Below are 19,027 nucleotides of genomic sequence, written 5' to 3' on the forward strand. Positions count from 1 at the left end.
AAACCATTGATTTTGTACCCATTTGTCTCAAGGGAAATGTTATCAGCACTACTGTATTTTGATGGGGGCACTCCTCACTTTATTAAAAGTACAGTATGGCCCGCACCATAGGATGATCCAAACCGTCCATTAGATGGACCACATCTTAAATAGGTTGTGCCCCAAAAATCATTTGCATAGGTTGATCCTAACCCTCTCATATGAATGTTAGAGGGTTGATCCTGACCCTCTATGGATCGGAGGTGATGAATGTGTTTGTGTCGGTAAGTTAGTGATATTTGCGCTGCCATGTTTGGATAATGGGGCGAACTCACCTTAACTTTAACACTCCTAGAATGGGATTCCATTCAGGAAATAAATATGGGAGGTCTTTTTTGGCATTTATGGCTATTCAAGCTATCTCACTCTCTGTCTCTCTCTCTCTTCTTTAATAGAGTGTTTAGATTGATAATGTCAAATTCAGCACCACTGAATCTATCAAAATAAAAACCATCGTCTCCAACAATCCCTTCTCATTTTTCTGCTATTTTTAATGTATTTTTGGTATAATGTTGAACTTTAAATTATGGTTTTTTCTTTTCATTAACAAAGATCAGCCTTTTAATTTGTGCTGTTGAATGGATGATGAGAAAACAAAGAAGCAGTGGTCTGTATTCACGGCCACCAATTGGAGGGTTATAATCATATGAGAGAGAAGTGGAGTTCTATACAAGACCCATATAGTAAGACCAAAGTGCAAAATAGTTTCATTCATTGAACTAGTAAGCCCCACTTCTACTCTCTCATAATTTTCCTTGGAAATTATGGGCTTGCATCGTATAAGAATCCTTTGTTTTTTCAGTGCTTCGGTGCTTTTTGACTTTCTGTGGAAAGAGATAAGATTACAGGAAGTGATATATTCGCCCCCTTTTCTTTCGTGGGCTAGGCAAGCTGGAAATGTTGAGATACAGGCCAACCATTGAACCACAGGGCCAACTCCTCCCCCTCTTGTGTATTTATTATGACTACTCTTTTTACACTGAAGGGGGGTGGCCCGGGAAAGAAAAAGGAGTGGATTTACAATTTCCTTTAAAATATCACTAATGATCGGTTAGTACACCCACTTCTTCAATGATCAAGATATTTTATGTGCTATGGATGAGACGCACATCAAGATCCACTCTCGTCAACCAATTCTGACCCTCAAATTTGTGCTTGTTAGGTGGAAAAGTGAGAAAACAAAGAAATTGGAGGGGTAGAATGTTGTGATGTGAGTGAAATTTGTTAATCACTGGGCAAAACTGGGCTCCACTTATACTTCTACCGGCTCATAGTTCCCCTTAAAAACTATGGGCATGCATCATATAAGAATCATTTTTTTAGAATCACCTTTTTAGTACCCTTTCACAGATTTCTTGTCAGCCTTTCTCTGTCCTTTATCATCAGTGAATGAGAGTAAGAACCCTCTTTCCCTTTTCTTAGCTGAATTTATTATCTCCTGTGAAGTTCTCGTGGCCTGCCTCCCCCTTTTTTATGTTACCATTTTTTCTTCATTGGATTGTTTTTCCATAGTTTCTTTCCCCATAATAGTATAAAAATTAGGCATTTCCACTATTTAAAGTTAAACAAGGGTGATGATAAATTCGCACCACTGTTAAAGTGATTTGTCGTCAAAAAAGAGTTAAAGTCTGCTACAATTCACGTTACAAGGGGTGCGAATTTATCATTTCCCTTAAACAAAGCCAAATGGGTTGAAGTTTCGAATTTACTGCAAGGTAACAAGTGAGTAGAATAAACACGACTCGGATTTCAGCGAGTCAATCCGAGTCATGCTTTTTCTAACCCTACGTTACAAAAAATTTCTGTTAATATAAGAACAAAATCTTTGAAACGTCCTTCCGCATTGGCCTGATGTTTTTGTTGGTAGCAAATATCCGAGAAATTTCCATTCTAGAAAGGAAAATCAAAGAAAACAAAATCACCGCACTCACCTTCTCTTCAAAGATGGGGTTTTCAAAAGCTCCTTTGCTCTAATAACACCTTCTCAACTTTTCTTATCTTTTCCCCCCAAAACTTCGTTTTTACTAGTGGGTATTCTCTTTTACCTGTTTTCTTTCAAAACCCATTAAGAGAGAGGGAAAAACTTTTTCTTCTCCCTTCAATTTACCCTGCTCGTACCTGTTAGATCCCTATATTTTTTTGCTTTGAATCCAAATGGGTTTTTAGTCATGGATTTCTGGGTTCCTTGAAATCAAAACATGCTTTCTTTAAGGTCAGTTTGTATTTAATTGTCTATGTTACTTTTTTTTTTTATGGGTTCTATGTTATTTTTGTTCATGTGAGTCTTTTGAATTGATTTGATTCTTTTTTATTTTGGTCCTTTGTGTTGAGTTTTTGTTTGAATTACTTGGTGTTTGTATATTAAAAAATTACTTGGTGTTTGTATATTAAAAACAGGGATTTTTGGAGAAGGCATAAAAGGAAGGTTTTTGTTTCAGTGGGAATTCTAGGGAGTGGGTATGTTTTATATAAGGTTTATGTGGCTCATAAACAGAGGAGTTTTGATTTGGAGAGAGAACTTGAAGCTGATGAACTCCTTAAGGCCCAGTTAAGATCACTACTCTATGCCTTCTTAATAGATATGTTGAGATTTTTCATTTTCTGATTTGTGTTATATTCTATGCCTTCTTACTACTCTATATTAAATTTTTACACTAATAATCAATTTTTGGTTGATAGATTGCAAACCCACTTCGATATGTTTTGAGGTTTTTCATTTTCTGATTTGTTTTATGGGTTCCTCTATATTAAAGTTTTTTTTGTTGATAGATTGCAAACCCACTTTGAGAGTATTCAGAGAATATCAGATTCAACAACATTGCCTTATGCAATCCACTATTTGCGTACTCGGGTATCCGAAGAGTTGGACCTTTCATATATTACAGAGAGGCTAATGCAAGGCAAGGGTCAGCCTAACACCCTCACACAAAAGGAGAAACTCGAGCTCTGGGAACGACTAAAGATTCTTAGTATGTCGTTGTTTAATGTTCAATTTTGCTTTGTATTCTCATTTAGTTTCTAATTTTGCCTGCTTGGATTTATTTATTATTATATACATTGAAAATTTTCTCATAATTTCAACAAATAGCTGATTGCATTTCTACAATAAATAGGCCTATTAGCTTTCTTTATATATACTAGTTTTAAGGTTAAGTTGATTTTTTCTTTTTGTTTTTTGGCTTGTCAGGTTTCACCAGAATATCTTTGTCCGTGTGGGCAATGACAGTGCTTAGCTTATACGTAAGAGTTCAGGTCAATATCTTAGGAAGGCATCTCTACATCGATACAGCACGGGGGTTGGGAAGCTCTCACGTAGGCTACTGGCTTTCCTCTTTGTCTCTGTAAAACTTGTTATATTTATCTAGGGTCTGTTCATCTTTTATTTGGGTTTTAACACTGGTTACATGTGGTCCTTACTGAACTGATTGGAGTGCATTCCTTCTGAAAACGACTTCCTATGTCTTGGCATCATCCTTCTTGTAATTTACTTTAAATATGCAGAAAATGCAGATATGAACGTGGATAATTTTTTCACCGGGCGTTAGCTGATAAGATGGTGTTGTTAAATTTTGTGTAACAAATTGGTCTCAATAACATGACTGATTGACTAGCTTAGTGAACAATCATGAGATATGCAACTTCCAATGACATGACTTGATTGTAATGATATATTCAATGGGCAAATCATTTGGAATTTTAATGATAAGAGATGTTATTGTTAACTTACCAACTTCTCCAAAAGCTTAAGCTTTTGGAGAAAGGCGTTATTTATCTTTTATAGTTTAACAGTTGTAATGGACTAGAATCTAGTGAATGCCTAATCATGTAAAGGACAGATTGGAACCGTTTCCGTGATTTTATAGTATTTCAACCGAAACTGAAACATTTCCATTTCCGTGGGGATCAAATCCAAAATTTAAAACGTTGGACAAGTTGTCATTCCTTTATGTGAAACTATGTGTAGCAAAGATGTCTAATCGCGTAAACTGTCTTACCATTCATGTATCATACATTGAAGGTGCACAATAAGGGAGAAGCCAGTTGAATATTTTGATAAGGTAAATGGCCTTTGCATTGTCTGTTGTTTTTGTTTTTTCCATGCAATAGAGGTGGGTGGTGTGAGAAAGCAAGTAGAAAATTATGCTATTTACATATTTGATATGATTGCAGGGCATAGTTTCAAAACTCCCCCGTGTCATCATGGACTTCTTCGAGTCGACTCCCTTTTACCTTGACCACATTCTTGTCTGAGTCCTCGTTTGCCCTATAAAGTTAATCAAAACTCCTTTGACTCTCCCGAGTTATGACTGCATTAACCGAGTACTCGACCACATCATGCCGAGTCGGCTAGGATTTGCTTTGGCCTTGGCCAAACCCGCATCCGCATTTTGAAAGTAGGGGGATTTGCTTTCTTAGTTCGGTTTTGGTTGATTTACATGCTTCTATTTGTTTTTAGGTAGGTGTTTTCCATTGAGCTTGGTGTGCTTTCCCTTTTGTTCCTTGCCTGAATTACTGTGAGTTAATGAACTTTCACCTCATTATATGTCCATCTTCTCATATTCATAGAGAGGTGAATCTGTGGCAAAAAAAGTGTGGTATCACTGTATGATAGATTTATGTTTCTAGGGGACGCAATATCTAGTTTGGTTTTTTGTGATGCTTAGGCACTTGCTTTTTATTCTATGCTATGTTTTTCTTGGACGCTTTTATGACTAAAAAGAAAGAAAACACTAACATTTCTTTCTTGTGTGGTAGTCTTGCTTGAAATGTTAAAAATTGAGAAAGGAAGAGTATAGGGAAAAGAGAAAATTCACGATTATTCAGCAAAGGAGAGTTGAAATAGATAGAGAAAATTCAGGATTATTCAGAAAAGAGGACCTAGATGTCATGAGCTTGGTTTTAAATCCGCACGATGAACTTGGATTACGACGAGAGAGATCTTACAAAGAATTTGAAATAGATGGAGCATAAGTTGGTCCATTGTTGAGGATGACTTTGTTAGATAAGGAGAATGTACTTCTCATGACTTCGCAAATGTGCTTACTAGCAAAGGAATTATGCCTAAATGGTTTGTGCGCAAGCACCTCAACAAACTGTATTGACAAAAACAAAAAACAATTTTCTATAATTGAAATTACAAAGTGCCCCTTTCTTGTCATGAATGTGACAAGGCATTTGCTTGAGTAGCTAATACTTGTTCCTCGGTTATAAGGTGAATAAAGAATGGTATTGGTGTTAAGATCCCCATGCTCCTAGAGTTTCAAAACATGCGTTTTTTTCTATATGCATTCCTTTCTACCCATCCAAGGCTGTCGTTATCTCCTAAATCTACATTATCTACACATCCCGTGTGAATGTCTTTTCCTGAGAAAACTTACCACCTTATTTCTACACCAAACCTTTTAAATTTCATTACATGGAAAGGAGTATCTCCACTAGCAACTCATAGAGGGTTCCATTTAAGCAGAGCCAATTCCAGCAACCGTTGAATCAATTGCGGATCCACATGCACCCCCAAGCAAAGATTTTGTATGTTATTTTGACTGCCCTTCCATTTCTTTCGACAATTTCAACTGTTTTGGTTCTTGTCATTCTTCTCCAAAATGCTTTTCTCATCGACGGATCCCGTGCTCTTGGCGATATCCTTGGATGCTTTGTTATCCTGCAATTGAAGAGTGATTTGTATAGTCTAAGACAAACTTGTGTTTAGTTTGAAAAATCTCATCTAACTTTTGTTGAAGTGAGACTTTTTCAATGCATTCATGATCATTCCTTATTCTAGATATAGCTCAAAGGGTTATGGTTATTCTATTGCATTATGTAGAAAAACTTTATCCTCCCTGTTATCAATATTGATGTCATAATTGGATCACTGGTTGTTTCAATAAGCACAATTTCAAATGTACTACTTGTTCTATTGGCATTGTTCTGACATTGAAGGTTACAAAGCTTAGATGTCAGATCCATCCATTCAGAATTGCAGTCCTACTTTAGAACCACAAATTTGCAAGATAGCCAGATAGGAGCAGATTCTTGTAAGTAGTGTGCTTCCCACCCTCTTTGAAGCAGGCACCCTCCCTATTGGAATCACAATTCCGCCCCTCTTGGGATAGTGGAACTATATATATATATATATATATATATATATATATATATATATATATATATATATATATATATATATATATATATATATACGGAAAAGTGTTGCTACTCGGTCTTTTAGCTAAGCTTATCTACTTGGTCGGGTTAAATAAGTGGGGGCCCACATTGTTTGGGTGATCCAAACCATTCATTTGAAAGCCCCTTACCTAGATAGGGTGTCCACAAAAAATCAGACCCATAGGATGATCCTAACCCATCCAACAGTGGAGGGAAAAATGAGAAAAAATTGACAGACACAGTTTGTTCACAAATCTGCCCATTTTTCTCTCCACTAGTGGATGGGTTAGGATCATCCTATGGGTCTGATTTTTTGTGGACACCCTATCTAGGTAAGGGGCTTTCAAATGAATGGTTTGGATCACCCAAACAATATGGGCCCCTACTGTATTTAATCCGACCGAGTAGATAAGCTTATCTACAAGACCGAGTAGCAACACTTTTCCGATATATATATATATATATATATATATATATATATATATATATATATATATAGAGAGAGAGAGAGAGAGAGAGAGAGAGAGAGAGAGAGAGAGAGAGAGAGAGAGAGAGAGAGAGAAACTGTTGGTGCACTTAAGCTCACCAAACTTATGGTGAGCTTAAGCGCCCAATCACATGGGGCCCACTTTGTTAGGATGATCCAAAGCATTCATTTGAAAGTCCCTTACATAGATGGGGGGTGTACCAAAAATCAGCTCTATAGGATCATCCTAACCCCTCCATTTGTGAAGGACAGAACTGGACAGACACAAATCTGCCCATTTTTTGTCCTCCACAAATGGAGGGGTTAGGATGATCCTATGGAGCTGATTTTTGGTACACCCCCTATCTATCATAAGGCCTTGCAAATGAAAGGTTTGGATCACCACAGAAAAGTGGGCCCCCATGTGATTGGGGAGCTTAAGCGCACCATAAGTTTGGTGCGCTTAAGCTCACCAACAGTTTCCTCATATATATATATATAAATCTTTAATACTAAGTTAATATAGAGTATGTTAAGATGTGTATTGTGTACATTTTATACAGTTGAAAAATGCTACACATAAAGGCACTTTTTGCAAAGACGAAGAAAGGCAAATGCCTTGCAACTAATTATTCTGTCTATGTCTCTCATGATGATGATTATAATGTGAAAGCTCGTAGATCCGTAGACATGACAAATGAGTGGTGATTTCCTCTCCAGCCTCTGCTGCTGCATAGTGATCTCACCAGTAGCTCCTTAACATTCTTGAATTTGCCGTGCGATTTCCTCTCCATTATTTTTCAGATTATTTTCTGAAACTGGTCTCTATGATTAAAAAGAAGGGATTACAAATTCACATCGGGAGGCGAAAATTGCCCCTAATTCAACTCAACTCAACAAAGCCTTTGTCCCAAATTAGTTGGGGTCAGCTAAATGAATCCTTTAGAAAATTTCATGAAGAATGTGAAAGGAATCTATCCGGCTTGATTTGTTGAGTTGAGTTGAGCAGGATTTGAGCCAGATAGATTCGTTTCACATTCTTCATGAAATTTTTCTAAAGGATTCATTTAGCCGACCCCAACTAATTTGGGACAAAGGCTTTGTCAAGTTGAGTTGAATTAGGGGCAATTTTCGCCTCCCGATGTGAATTTGTAATCCCTTCTTTTTAATCATAGAGGCCATTTTCAGAAAATAATCTGAAAAATAATGGAGAGAAAATTGCCCCTAATAAAAGACAATATTTGAGCACATATCTCTAATCTCATCAATGGATGAGGCAAGTCTCCAGGGACTGTCACTAATGCCTTTGGCCCACATCATAGAGTATCTTGGCATCAGAGGAGTCGGTATGGCCTATTGGGCTGTTGAAAGAGCAGATGATGTTACCCAAGAAGTCCCTACAATGCCACCAACACCTGCCTACCTGGGTTGTCAAGAGAGCAATCTTCGAAGTTGAGTTTGGTGACATTCCTTGGATGAGGTTTCCATCTTGCTACCACTTTTTCTTTATGAACTGAACCCTTCAATGTTGTCTCCCAATTTCTGATAATACTGTCCATTGAATATTCTGCAAAGGACATGTGTTGTAAAGCCCAAGATGCCATAGTGAATCTAATTTCCTCGAAGGAAGGGCTCCAGTCTTGTTCAAATGCTATCATGGGCGAAAGAAATTTGGAGATATGTTTGGACGTGACAATTATTCAACAAAAAGCTACCGCTGTTTCACTCCCACCAACACCCTCTTTTCTTGCATTTCTTCTTGTGACATTCCCATCTCTCTTCCTCCTTTTCACCTTCACATCCCAAACCAATTTTAATGCTCTTTCCACTTGTTTGCTTTTATTAGATTTGAATTTTCTAAAGTTGTAATCAATCTTCTATAATTTCATTTCCTACTTATTTTTTCCCTCCAAGGTCTTTAAAGCTCCACCAACTCCACAATAAAAACGACACAAATCTCCATAGCTTCATTTGAGAATTTGAGTAGTAACTAAAGGGAAGCAATTCCCATGTAGTTCCTATCATTTGAAGATCTGGAGAGATTGTAGAGGCTATCCACCATCTGCAACACCTTTTCAAAAAAAAAAAAAAAGAAAGAAAGAAAGGAAGAAAATTTCTTTCCTATCGTACTGTAACGTATGGTTCTCGAAAGGCCAACTCCTATAGAGAAGCTATCATTTGCCAACCCACTCACATCTTACACAAATCCTTCAAAAACTCATGTGTACAAAATAAATATACACATTTTTTTTGCAAGCTTTACAAGCAAAGTAATTTAGAAGATAAAGAGACCAGCACCGGAGTTGACTAGCCCATTCCCTACCTTTCCAATTCTCCATCTCTAGATTTCCCGTCCCTCATGTTAGCGCTCAAAGATTGTTTCATCGCTTGCCAGATGACGTAGTGCCCAAATTGAAACTTGCTACTTGACCCAACTCAACTTTCCTCATAGAAGTTTTATTAATCTATACGTCAGATTCTAGGAAAAACGCGCTGTGTATTGGATGACGGTAAGTTCCATGAGAGAGAAGGAGATGTAAGGGGGAGATGAAACCGTATATTTTAGAGGTATCTTTAGAAAAAAAAACCCAAAATCAACAAGGGTCCAGATAATGGAATAAAAAGACGAGACAATTGAGTGATGTGGAAAATTTTCATTTGTCTTTTTTCTTCCGAGTATAATATGCATTTCTATATATACAGACTCTATGTAGTTATACTATGGCTTAGTTATGAATACTGTTTCGTTCGGCATTTCGTAGAAGGCTCAATGAGACGAGATGTACTGGTGTTCCGTTTGTTTTAGTGTTCTGTTTCGTAGAAGGCTCCAAGACTGGTTTTTTAGTGGCCAAATTTAATAAAAAGACACATTTTACTACTTAAAGCATCTACTTTAGGCATGTAATTGGCTCTTCACGGGCCTAATTAATATGGAATTTAGTACAAAACATCAATGATGCTAACCCTTAGTGTAGAAGGAAAAGACGACTCTTGTAGAATTTAAGGTGTTTTTGGCCCTCACTCTCTCTCTCTCTCTACATATATATATATAGATAGGGTGTGTACAAAAAATCAGCTCCAAAGGATCATCCTAACCCATCCAAAAGTGGAGGGCAAATGGACAGACACCGTTTGCCACAAATCTGCCCATTTTTTACCTCCACTTTTGGAGGGGTTAGGATGATCCAATGGAGCTGATTTTTTGTACACACCCTATCTATGATGGGGCCTTGCAAATGAATGGTTTTGATCATCACAAAAAATGTGGGACCCATGTGTTTGGGCCTTCAAGCGCATAATCATTTCCCCCCTTCCCCCTCTCTCTCTCTCTCTCTCTCTCTCTATATATATATATATATATATATATATATATATATATATATATATATATAGAGAGAGAGAGAGAGAGAGAGAGAGAGAGAGAGAGAGAGAGAGAAGTGTAGCTACACATACGTGTAGCTAACTTAGCTACACATACGTGTAGCTAACTTAGCTACACAAACGGCTTAAAATACAGTGGGCCCCACATTGTTTGGGTGATGCAAACCATTCATTTGATGGGGCCTCACATAGATAGGGTGTGCCCAAAAAATCAGCTCTATAGGATCATCCCAACCCTACGATTTGTGGAGGCAAAATTGGACGTGTAAAAACCTTCACAAATCTATCAATTTTTGCCTTCACAGTTTGAAGGGTTGGGATGATCCTATGGAGCTGATTTTTTGGGCACACCCTATCAATGTGAGGGCCTATCAAATGAATGGTTTGGATCACCCAAATAATGTGGGCCCACTGTATTTTAAGCCGTTGGTGTAGCTAAGTTAGCTACACGTATGTGTAGCTTCACTTAACTCATATATATATATATATATATAATATTTATGTATGCATTTTTTGATGTGTTCTTTTTGGAAGGGTAACAAGTAGTTGATGACTTTTTCCTATTGGGTTTTTGATTTTACCCGACTTTCACTTTCTTCTGATCAAATTGCATGTGATCATGGATGCAGTTGTGCATGTGGGTGACTGGGTGCTCTCGCCAGTCTGCACTCTGCAGGTGTTATGGACTGCATATCTGCTCGTGTTAATTTGTATTTTCCTTCTTTTAACTACTTAGTAGGATGATCTCTGACGCAATTTTGTACATTTGCTGAAAGTTGCTTTGGTATTGATCTCGGATGATTGACTGCAAATGCCAGTCCATTTCGTGCACACCATTTTGTTTTTAAATAGAAATTTGCTATAAATTGAATTGTTTCTCAGCTGAATGTGGGAAGTGCTAATTGTTGTGCGTTTCCAAGGGTGATTGGGTATGCATGCAATAGAGCATGTTTTCTGTCATTTTTCAGTGTTTCTGACTGCTCTCTATTTAATAGGGTTATCCTGTTACTATAAATGCTAGTGTGATATTTTCCCTGCATTACATGCATTCATGATGTCTTGAGAAATTTTCTTGTTTGGACCAACGGATTACGTAAAAGCATGCTAGTTAAGATTCCTAGCTAGTTAAGATTCTGCAAATTCTTTAGATTATTCGTTGATGACCTATTGGAAAGATTGACCACTGTGAGGCTTTGGTGCTAGATGATAATGTGTGGTTAATAAATCCTGTATAATATAGACTTTGCAAGCTTTAAGGCTCCATAATCATATTGTCATGTGTCTTTTTCTTGCTCCACTCCATATTTATTGTTTTTGACATGTCATGTCATTAATGCTGGCTGTATCCTGGTCATGCAGGATGAAAATGACCCATTTGACAGGCATGGCCAGCATGAATTTCTAGCAACTGCTGATTATCTTTCCAATTATGGGATGAACTCCTTGATTCAGAACATTGAGAGAGCGGCAACAGAAGTTCTCAAGGAGTAAGTAAAATATTTACTGTCCACTTCCCCCTCTTGTTTTGAATGATGAACCTGCTCCCATCATATGAGAATGCTTTAGTGTCCGATTTTTTTTTTTTTTTGGGCTGTTTCATTGGATGCATGTTGATTGGTGTGGCAGGCAGAACAGAATTTATCTATATTTTGTCCTGTTTCTTTTGTAGAAAAAAATACTGTGCGAGTTCTCTCCTTGACACTCTAGAGGTGAGAGTTCTTTGGAACATTTGTTTTCTGGATTTGCTATGGTTAGTATCGAAGGAAAGGAACACGAGTCTTTAAAGGGATATTGAGGAGTGTAGCATTTGTAGGCAAATTTTCTTTTTGGTTGTCCAATGAGCGATAAATCTTCCTGTGTTTAGGGGTACTTCATTAACTTCTCTCTGTAGGTCCTAGGAAGTTATCTGACTTAGCAGTTGTCGCAAGGATCACCCTCACCCTAGGTGGGATCCACCTCCCGTGTTTCTAAAGCTAAACTTCAATGGGTTGAGCATTGGAAATCGTGGCTCAAATAGCACTGGGGTCTTCTTATGAGTTCTTCGAGGGATGTTAGATGGGTTTTCTCAGGCCCTATTGGCGAGCAGGCCTCTAATGAGGATGAGGTGCGGGCTGTCCTCGTTGGTATTCAACTTGCGGATTAGGATCAGCTTGATCATCTTATCATTGAGGGTGACTCATTCAATGTAGTCAGATGGGTGAGAGATGGTGTTTGCTATCCTTGAAGGTTTGCAATTGCTATTGAAGAGATTATGTGGTTGGGGGCGCAATAAAAAAAATCCAACACTTTTGATTGCAAGGCTAACTAGCTTGCTTGTTATGGAACCGACAGTGTTGAGACCTCATTGTTTGGCTTCTTCCCTGTGGCACTTGTGGCGCTTATCATTTTTTTGTATTGTCGCTTTTATTTTTTGTTTAGTTTGTTGCTTCATTTCTTTTTCGACACCTCCTCAGTCTTGGCGTTTCTCTTGCTCCTGTTTATTTTAATGATATTTACCTACGATTTAAAAAAAGTGCTTGCTGTTTATCTCATAAAGCACTGGGTTAGAGGAAATATGGGTAGCTCCTTGATTGTCATAGGACATATGCATTGAACTATGTACATGAGCACAAGTCATAAAGCAATACCTTAAACCACACCACCTAACAACTTGCAATTGCCAGTGCTCTATATTCAACTTCTGCACTTGATCTGGCCACCACACTATGCTTCTTGCTTTTCTACCTTACCAAATTTACCTCTATTAAAGGTACAATACCCTGACATTGATCTCCTGTCATCAAGAGATCCAGCCCAATTTGCATCTTTGTAGGCTGAAATATCAACATGCTCGTTATTCTTATACTGGATACCACAACTAGGACTAGACTTGAGATCTCTCAAGATGCGGTGAATGACTTCCATGTGAGATGTCCTTGGGGCACACATGAATCAAATGACAATAATTGCTATGTAAGTTAGATCAAGCCTACTGATGGTACAATATATCAACTTGCCAACAATTTCTTGATATGTTCCTGGATTATCAAGAACTTTACCATCTTTTGTTGATAAACAAGTATGTGATGATGGAAGTGAGAATGGAAGAGAGTGATGTTAGAAGAGTGGCTGGAATTTTTGGGTATCATGTTGGGGCGTTGCCCAATACTCAGGGCTTCCTCTTTGTATCGGGTGGCTACCCAAGGGCTGTGGGACCCGATGGTAGAGAAACTGGCAAAGAGATTGTCCCTTTTGGGAGGAGGATCATGCTCATCAAGGCGGTTATAGCGTACTTTCCTGTACTTTATGTCTCTTTCAGTGCCCCATAAGTGTCATCTGGTGTATTGAACAGTTACAGAAAATGTTCATTTGGAATGATAAGGAAGAAAGCATAAAATATCATCTAGTCAGTTGGGAGTCTGTTCCCAAACCAAAAGTTGTTGGCGGTTTGGTCATTCACAGGCTACAGGATATGAATAGGGCTCTCTTGCCTAACGGATGCGGTGATTTGGGAAGGAACAAGAGCATCTGTAGAGGGAGGTGTTTGCTGAGAAATATGGTGAAAGTCTTGGGACCTTTGTATAGGTACGTACAGACTTCTGAGGGTAACCATTTGGAGAGACACCTCTCGCTCTCTTTGTCACTTCAGGGCCAACATCTCATGTTCACTTCTAGAAAGACCTCTAGTGTGGGGATAAACCTCTGTGGGTCGAGCTCCGTGATTTATTCAGAGCAGCGGTTGATCCATAGGTCAGTGTTAGAGCTTCGTTCCATAGGATTGAGGTAGAGTGGAGTGGAATGCTCCTTTTCTCAAGTCTTTTTTGGACATGTAGATTGCCTTTGTGGTGGCTTTAATGTCCAGAATCTAGGGGTTCAGTGACCTTTAGACAAATGTGGATGACCAGAGAGTTTGTATTTGGAACATTGGGGGTATGTTCTCTGTGAAGTACCTTGGGGACAAGTAGCTATCAAAAACTTAATTTTGCCACAAGATTCTCCTTAAGGTTCTTCTGTCTCCTCAAATATTCTTTGATTTCTCTCTATCCACACCAACCAGAAAACAGCACTGGACCACATTCCCCATGTATGCAGTCCTCTGAGTAACCTTTGGTCTCCATTAACAATAAATAACTGTTTTAGACTTTGGAATAGAACCCAAGGCACCCCAAACAAGCGCAAAATAGATGATCAAATCTAAGTAGCAATAGGGCAACATTCTGCAGATTCCTCTTCCCATTTGCAAATCACACACTGGCCATTAAGGTTGAATACTTATTTTTTTTAATACATGCAATGCATTAATTTTTCTAATTTGTATCCTCATTGGGTCGATTGTACCTGCTGTTTTTCTGAATATTGAAGGTGTTAACTTACCAACTTCTCCAAAAGCTTAAGCTGTTGGAGAAAGGAGTTATTTATCTTTTATACTTTAACACTCCCCCGCACGTGTGGCTCACTTGGCAAACACGTGGCACATGTGGTCCCACTTTGGGCCGACCATCGCATGTGGATTTTTGCTATCCAGGAGGTTTGAACTCGAGACCTTTGGCTCTGATGCCATGTTAACTTTCCAACTTCTCCAAAAGCTTAAGCTGTTGGAGAAAGGAATTATTTATCTTTTATACTTTAACAGAAGGAATCAGTTTCAATTGGCTCCTTTCAAGAAAAAGTTAGCGTAGTGTATTAGTGAATGTGCTACTGACTGTTAGGTTTCTGGTTCAAGACATCCAAGAAGCCCCAATGGCAATGGCTTGTATGGCGATCACCAGAAAGTGTTTGAAATGGCTTGATGCTTAAAATATTGGAAGGATGGAACTGAAATATTTTACAATCTTAGGGGTAGGAAGATTTTTCATTCTTTCCCCACTTGAAAGGAGCAAAGATGCATTTTTACCGTTCAAAAAAAAGAAAAAGAAAAGAAAAGAAGCAAAGATGCATTTTTTAGAGGGATGCATTTTTTTAAAAAACTATGATTTGGTGATGGCGTTGGTGACTACAATGGCAGTGTTGGAAATTTTGGAAATGGCAGCAAGCAAAGAATGGGGATGCAGGCCGAGCAGAAAGAAAAGAGAGCAAAATGGATAGATGAAGGAGGAAATGACTAAAATGCTAATTCATATCTTTTCTTTAGGCTCTGTTTCTTTTGACGTAAAAATGGACATAAAATTTGTTTTGTGTTCATTTTTACAACATAAAACAAATTTTACGTCCATTTTTACGTCGAAAGAAACGGAGCCTTATGGGAAAATGGTAGAAGGCATGTCCAAGCAAGTGGCAAACAGTGTTTTCCCAGTTCATACCAAACAGGGGATTCACCCTCATATCATTTGTTTGTGTTTTAAAATTCCTCCTTCCTCGAATGAGCTCAAAACTAGTCGCTTCTAATTTCAGTTCAGCCAAGACCTCCAGAAAAAATGGGCACCAAAGTACGCGCTTCTATGATGGTAAGACCCCGGCGAGAACTTGCCCAAGGTAAAAGGAGGTCGTCTCAAGCAAGTCAATGATTGACGTGGTCAATTTTTCATTAACTCGAGTAAATTAAAGGAGTTTTGATTTGAATTGGATTCGGCCTCGGACGATAATTTGCCCAAGGTAAATGGGAGTTGACTGGGGCTAGTCTATGATCTATCTAGAGAGTTTTTTAACAGAATTTTTTATTTAACTTAATATTATTATATATTAAAATATTTTCCCTTATATTTGTATTAAATACTTCTCTGTTTCATAATATATCTGTATAAGCATGTCATAGAAAACAGGGAATTCACCCTCATATCATAATATATCTGTATAAGCATGCATGCCAGCATCAAGTTGTATTATTTATTGTGGTCATTTTCACGGCAGAAAGCAGTTGAGGGATCCTTTCAACAGTGCCCGACTACGCAAAACTATCATTCAGATACTGGAGTCATTCATGAGCATGGGGGGCCCACATCACTGGGTGACCTACTTGTTACCTGAAAATGCCATTATATACAGACAACTGGCAGCCACATCCTCCAATGATTTTTATGGTTCATCAGTGCTTCCAGATATCAGTAGACTTGAGCAACTCATGGCAGAGACACGTGCCGTTCTATCGAGGTAGATATATCATTTTTTTCCTTTGCTGTGGAAAACTTTTACAAAAATGGAACCCTGCCATTATCCAAGATCTGTTTTCTTTTGTTTGGGAAGAGATCTCTAGGGAAAAACAACAGACAATCGAGCACTGGTTTGGAACATGGATTGAAGTATCTAATAAAAGAGAACTTTACAACAAGTAAAGAGTTGTGTAAAGTATCATGAAGGGAGGCTTACGAGTACAGAACACCTCGTAAAAGTTAGATGTATCCACCCTCGTGTCGATATTGGCTCTCATCTCTTTATTTTAAACTTCTCTGATCGGCAATTGATAGCTTTTTTGGAATTGTAACAGCCAATGAGAGAAGTGTCAGATGGGTGTCAGTATCGGAGCAAGGAGTGTGTAGTTGTGTACATCGTCTTTGTAAAATAATTAATAAATAAGGGAAGAGTTCATAAAAACATAAACATCTCAAATAATACACATAAATTTTCCAAAAATGAATTTATTGAATATCTTTCTATTTAATTTTTTTGGGGGGCTATAATAGACTATTCGAGTTCTTTCTCCTTTCAATGAAAATTTGATTTTCATAATTCATACAAATTTTGGTTATGTTTTAAATAATACCCAAAGTTACCTGTTTGAAAAAAAATATATTATTTTTTTGTTATGAAGTTTCTATTATGGTACTTTTTGGGCTAATTCTATGGTGCTTATGAAGTTTTTATATCACTTTATTTTTAAATTCATAGGCCAAAAGCTTCTTCGTTTTTGTTAAATCTTTTTAAATTCTGTTGAAAAAATTTTAGTTGGAGGAAAATTTTTAAATCCTAGTGTGATGGTGTTTTAGAAAGTTATTTTCCTTTTCGAAAATATGTATTTCTCTTGGTGTAATTTCCACTCTCAATATGTTTATGTTCAGTGGAATCTTGTGTGAATTTTTTTACTGATTAATATTTTCTTTTCTGTGCAATCTCAGTGTGACTCTTCAAGCTACACTACACTGTTTTCTGAAGAATTTAGGCTAGTTAATTTCTTGATATGTTATTATTAAGAACTTCCCATGCCAAATTTTCTAAATTATTTTGTGATTTTGGGTAAATTCAATATTAAATCTCAATTTTGGTTTTAGATCCTTTTTTCTTTGAGAACTACTACACAGAAAATCACTTTTATGATCAGTGGTAAAGGACAATTTGTGGGTTGTAGAAATAAATTTTCTGTCTTACCACGATATATACTAAACATACACAGTGGAAATCGTAAACACACCACCAGCCACAAGATAACACAAGTGTTTTACGTGGTTCGGCAAGATTTCCTCCATCCATGGGAGTGAGCTCATCTTCCACTATGAGCAACAAGCACAAGAGATTACAAGGAGAATTGCCAATCCCTCAACCCAATCCTTACACGCTCAATGCTCACAACCCCAGAAAGTGAAATCCAAGAGCACCTGATGTCCAAATGAGGCCATTTTTACTTCCTACGTTCAAACCAATGGGCTTCTTCAAAACTTGTAGTGTTAAATTTAATTGTTTCCTAAAAAGATTTTTTTTTAAATATTTTGGTTCGATATTTTCTTAAACCAATGGTCTTCTTCAAAACTTGACTTGTGTTTAGTTGCTAATTTCTGTAAATCTTAACAGAATTTTTTTCCCATGTTTCTTGTGCTCATTTTTGTTACAGTGCTGATTTCGGGAACATCATGAAGATATCCTTGAAGAATGTGGTGGATGCGTTGATGGAGGACATTGGGTTGCAGGAGGGAGGAGGCGAACCATCGTTAGGGGTTCCGCTAGCCAAGCTCTTGCCGCGAGTTGTGCAGTTGGGTTCGTCCCTGCTTGAGGAACCGAGCCGGAACAAGTTTATTCAGATAATTCGAAGCTTGCCAGAAGTTGAACTGTTCTATACACTGCTCTATGCAAACATGGCTTTGTTTTGTTAACTTAAAAAGTCTTTAGAGAGGAACAAAAGACACCCTCTAGCAGGGCTCCAACAAAACTTAATGACTGTTAATTACATGCTAGAAAAGTTGGACTAAAGGCCTTTGTAGGGAGGTTTCAAATTACAACAAAAATTAAGGAAATAGTAGGATTGAAAGCCCTTGTTTGTTTGGTTTTTTTCTCTTTTTGTTTTAAGGCAGCATGATTCAAATATTTGTCTATTTGTAGTTTTGTGTGGGGCAATATTATTGTCTTTCTAAATTACCTACATTGACTATTGGCAATGCTCGTCCATTGGTGGGTTGAGGCTTGAGATGTGCATAATTTTATTACTTTTGTGGGTAGTTGTAAATTGTAAGGTAGTTATTCTGTAGTTGTGGGTATGTGGTTTGGAATTGTGAGGGTTAGCTATTGGTAATGTGTCATGTAAGTCGGTAGATGGGCTTGTGATGTGGCACTCCCTTTGTTTGTATTTAAGTAGTAGTGACCATGCTGTTTGGAGTTGGACGCCAAAAGTAAAAGAAAGTTGTGGCCCTGATTTAATGAGATGCTATTCCTGATACAAAATATTTCTAGCATCTTATGTAGGAGATCATCATTTAGGAAAAACAATAAACTGTATGTAAGAGATTAGGTAGTAGACTTGATCATGAAGAAACATGTGGCACAAATGCAAATATTTTTTTTTTTGGGTGAATGGAGAAGTGGTTGGGAGCTTTGATTGGTGGGCAATTTGAAGAAAACTTAAACTTAGGGCCTGTTTGATTGCAGGATACATAGACCTTGAATAAGACTTTTGCCTCGAATGGTTGTGATGCTCATACAAACTCAGCCCTTTTTTTCTTTTTCTTTTTTAAATCGTAGGCAATCTTAGCCCGGGTTAAGTGAAATCCCATTCCTCATCTAGAATTTCAGTTGCTCTCACTTTACTAGGTTGAATGCATAAATTAGGATTGTTCTTGTCTGAGACAGTACATACTAATT

At 37.6% G+C, this 19,027-nt stretch overlaps 1 protein-coding gene across 1 annotated transcript; it reads left to right on the plus strand.

Moving 5' to 3' along the window:
• The first annotated feature begins 1,865 nt into the window (after positions 1–1,865).
• On the plus strand, positions 1,866–18,356 carry LOC143854897 (peroxisome biogenesis protein 3-2-like). Its single transcript, XM_077365027.1, has 7 exons — positions 1,866–2,251; positions 2,437–2,586; positions 2,809–3,008; positions 3,227–3,351; positions 11,408–11,535; positions 15,875–16,114; positions 17,787–18,356. The coding sequence occupies exons 1-7, from the start codon at positions 2,238–2,240 to the stop codon at positions 18,043–18,045; spliced, it is 1,116 nt and encodes a 371-aa protein (XP_077221142.1). The 5' UTR covers positions 1,866–2,237; the 3' UTR covers positions 18,046–18,356.
• The last annotated feature ends 671 nt before the right edge of the window (positions 18,357–19,027 follow it).

The sequence above is a fragment of the Tasmannia lanceolata genome, unplaced genomic scaffold (assembly GCF_043159265.1).
Source record: "Tasmannia lanceolata isolate RefF3 unplaced genomic scaffold, GAP_Taslan_0.1 ptg000020l, whole genome shotgun sequence".
NCBI lineage: Eukaryota > Viridiplantae > Streptophyta > Magnoliopsida > Canellales > Winteraceae > Tasmannia > Tasmannia lanceolata.